At 36.3% G+C, this 2,749-nt stretch overlaps 1 protein-coding gene across 1 annotated transcript; it reads right to left on the reverse strand.

Moving 5' to 3' along the window:
* Positions 1 to 297: 297 nt before the first annotated feature.
* Positions 298 to 2,490, reverse strand: LOC140128519 (nodal homolog 3-A-like). Its single transcript, XM_072150216.1, has 3 exons — positions 2,262 to 2,490; positions 851 to 1,572; positions 298 to 459 (listed from the first exon to the last, which is right to left on the reverse strand). Exons 1-3 carry the CDS (start codon positions 2,488 to 2,490, stop codon positions 298 to 300), a joined length of 1,113 nt encoding a protein of 370 aa, XP_072006317.1.
* Positions 2,491 to 2,749: the final 259 nt, after the last annotated feature.

The following is a 2,749-nucleotide window of genomic DNA, read 5'->3' on the forward strand; positions in this document are numbered from 1 at the left end:
TGATGGACCTCTGGGGCTCAGTATTGGGTTGAGCCAGGGCCCACCGGAGGATCCTCTGGGACTCTGGTGGGCCAGTCCGACACTGATCCTATATCTAAATTCATAGAGAAGTAATCCATAGTAATACTAAGTGTTTATTACGTGTCTTGAACACAGATCTTCAAAAGAAAAAAATCTGTCCTACCTCAACGTGAGGAATTATCTACATTGTCATTTAGAAATGTAGATTCGTTCATTCAAAATATAAATTAGGTTTTGTCTTTATCAAAGTCCATAATAATAAAAAAAAATCTTAAATTAATGTCTTCCCTGAAATCCGCACTCTTCGACGATCATGTCGTCGTGGTGTCTTACAACAAGGTGTCTATTCTCGTGAAACATCATGGACAATGGCTTCATCTTGACAGGAACACATGAAGAACATTCCATTCTCTCCGAATCTTTCAACTTCATGAAACTCTGCGAAAAGCAAAAAAATAAATAAATAAATTAATTTTCATGTATAAACAAATAATATTGAAATTGATTTGTATGATGAATAGAACATGATTAGCAGTGAGTAGAAGTCATCCACATGGTGGGGATCTGCAAGCAAAAGGGAGGCTCTGACTGATTATTCTATGGTCAGCCTTGGTCCATGGACAACACTTTACCGTAACTGATAAATTGCTTACAATATTCTAACGATAGTTTTAGCAAATATGAAAAAATAAAATAAAAGGTGACTTTAAAAAGTATCACTAAAATTAATGTTCTAAATGTTAAAAATCACAATATATAAAAAAAAAAAAACGACTCTAAGAATACACAACAATATTATAGATGTTTAACTGGAAAATAGTAACCTTACCTTAATGTAGTCATGGTTTCTTGTCTTTGAGGCCTTTAGTGGTGACTGGCAGGTTCCCTCACATCGGTAGGCATTATATTTTTGGGGGTAGATTACCCACTTGCCCCATCCAAGTTCTTTGAAGTCCACCACCATGTCCACCTTTTTACATGAAGGTTTGTGGTGTCCTATTGACATGTGTGAAACTCTGCCTGAATTTCTCATGTGGCCTTCAGTCTTGGTCTTTGTGTTTTTAGGAAATGCGAACATCTTTACACTACTTACTGCCAGTTTTTTGATGAGGCTTGGGGTATCTGGTTTGGAAAATAGCTTATTCTTAGTAAAAAACACAATGATCGCTTGATCGGTGGTGGTTTCTAGAAGAGAGGCATCACGCTTCTTAATCTTTCTTGAGTAATTTATATCAGACATGTCTACTGTCTTCATATCCTCATCTTCGTGGTTCCTTAGTCTCTTCCCCCAAACAAGACTACTCTCTATCATCTTAGTGACATTGAAAGTTGTCCAGGACTTATTTTCAATATCAGTTATACTTGTCATGACTGATCCTAAAAAGAGCTTGTTTTGACCATTGTTGACATGGTAGATGTCCACTGTTATGTTTCTGGGTTTTATCAATGGTGGAAGATGAACCCGGAGTTCAACCATTCGTAGTTCATCAGTTCTTGAGATAGGGGTGAGGTCAAAAGTTAATGACCAATGATTATCTTCCACAGTGAAATCTAAAAAAAAAGAAAAGAAAATTAAGACTTCTGGAATCGATAAGATACAAGTTACATGATTTTACTCAATTATAGCCAATTGGCACCCTTCATATAGAATGTTCAAATTCTAATTTGATCATAGTTACATAGTTTATAAAGTTAAAAAAAGACACATGCCCATCAAGTTCAACCAAGGAAGGGAAGGGATTGGATGAGGAAGGGATTTAGAGGGAACATTTCTATATAACATAACCATCAATGTTATTTAGGTGTAAAAAGGCATCTAGACCCTTCTTAAAGCTCTCTGCTGTCCCTGCTGTGACCAGCGCCTGAGGCAGGCTATTCCACAGATTGACAGTTCTCAGAATAAAAAAGCCCTATCGCTTCTGGTGATTAAACCTTGAGACAAACCTCCTTTGATTTGAATTAACTCGAGACAACTTTCCAGCATATTTTTGGAATGGATGCATATATTTATATAAATGAATCATGTTCCCTCTCAGTCGTATCTTTTCCAGACTAAATAAATCCAGTTTTAATCTTTACTCATAACTAAAACCCTCCATACCCCTTATCATTTTTGTAGCTAAAAATCAGATTAGATAAAAAGTAGTAAGGATGTATATTAGAAACAAAATATTACAAAATTATAATCAATAGATATAAATAACCTAGAAGACACAGGATTATAATAAACTTGGGCTCACCTTTTGCAGGAAGACTCTGGACAGTATCGGACTCCTCTAGAATGAAATTTTCTGGTCTTTTCGTTTCCTTATTATTTCCTTGCAGAGTCTGATAAAGGTTCATCATGTACAATGGGATCCTGACTCCTTGGTCATGGTTGGTAGCTCTTGGAAGAGCTTTTAGTGGTGGAAAAGGTCTTGCTGATACCAAGGAGATGAGAAGAATATAGAGGATGATCTTCATAGTCATCTTAGAAAAAGAAATGCCCTCCTCTGTCTTGGTCAGCTTAGCTCAGCTAGTTCTGGTTCCTGAAGTGGTCTTGAAAGATTGAACTAAAACTTGTAGTAGGCCTTGCCCTTATATACTGGTAAAGACTGAGATACCTGGGATGTTCACACTCTTTAGGTCTTTTGTCCAACACATCAAACAATTAATCACCTATCTAAGATCAATCATCTTTGTCATTATCATGCTAATTAGCTCTTCAATGATTGATGTGGATTTAACA

This window comes from Engystomops pustulosus, chromosome 4 (genome assembly GCF_040894005.1).
Source record: "Engystomops pustulosus chromosome 4, aEngPut4.maternal, whole genome shotgun sequence".
Classification (NCBI taxonomy): domain Eukaryota; kingdom Metazoa; phylum Chordata; class Amphibia; order Anura; family Leptodactylidae; genus Engystomops; species Engystomops pustulosus.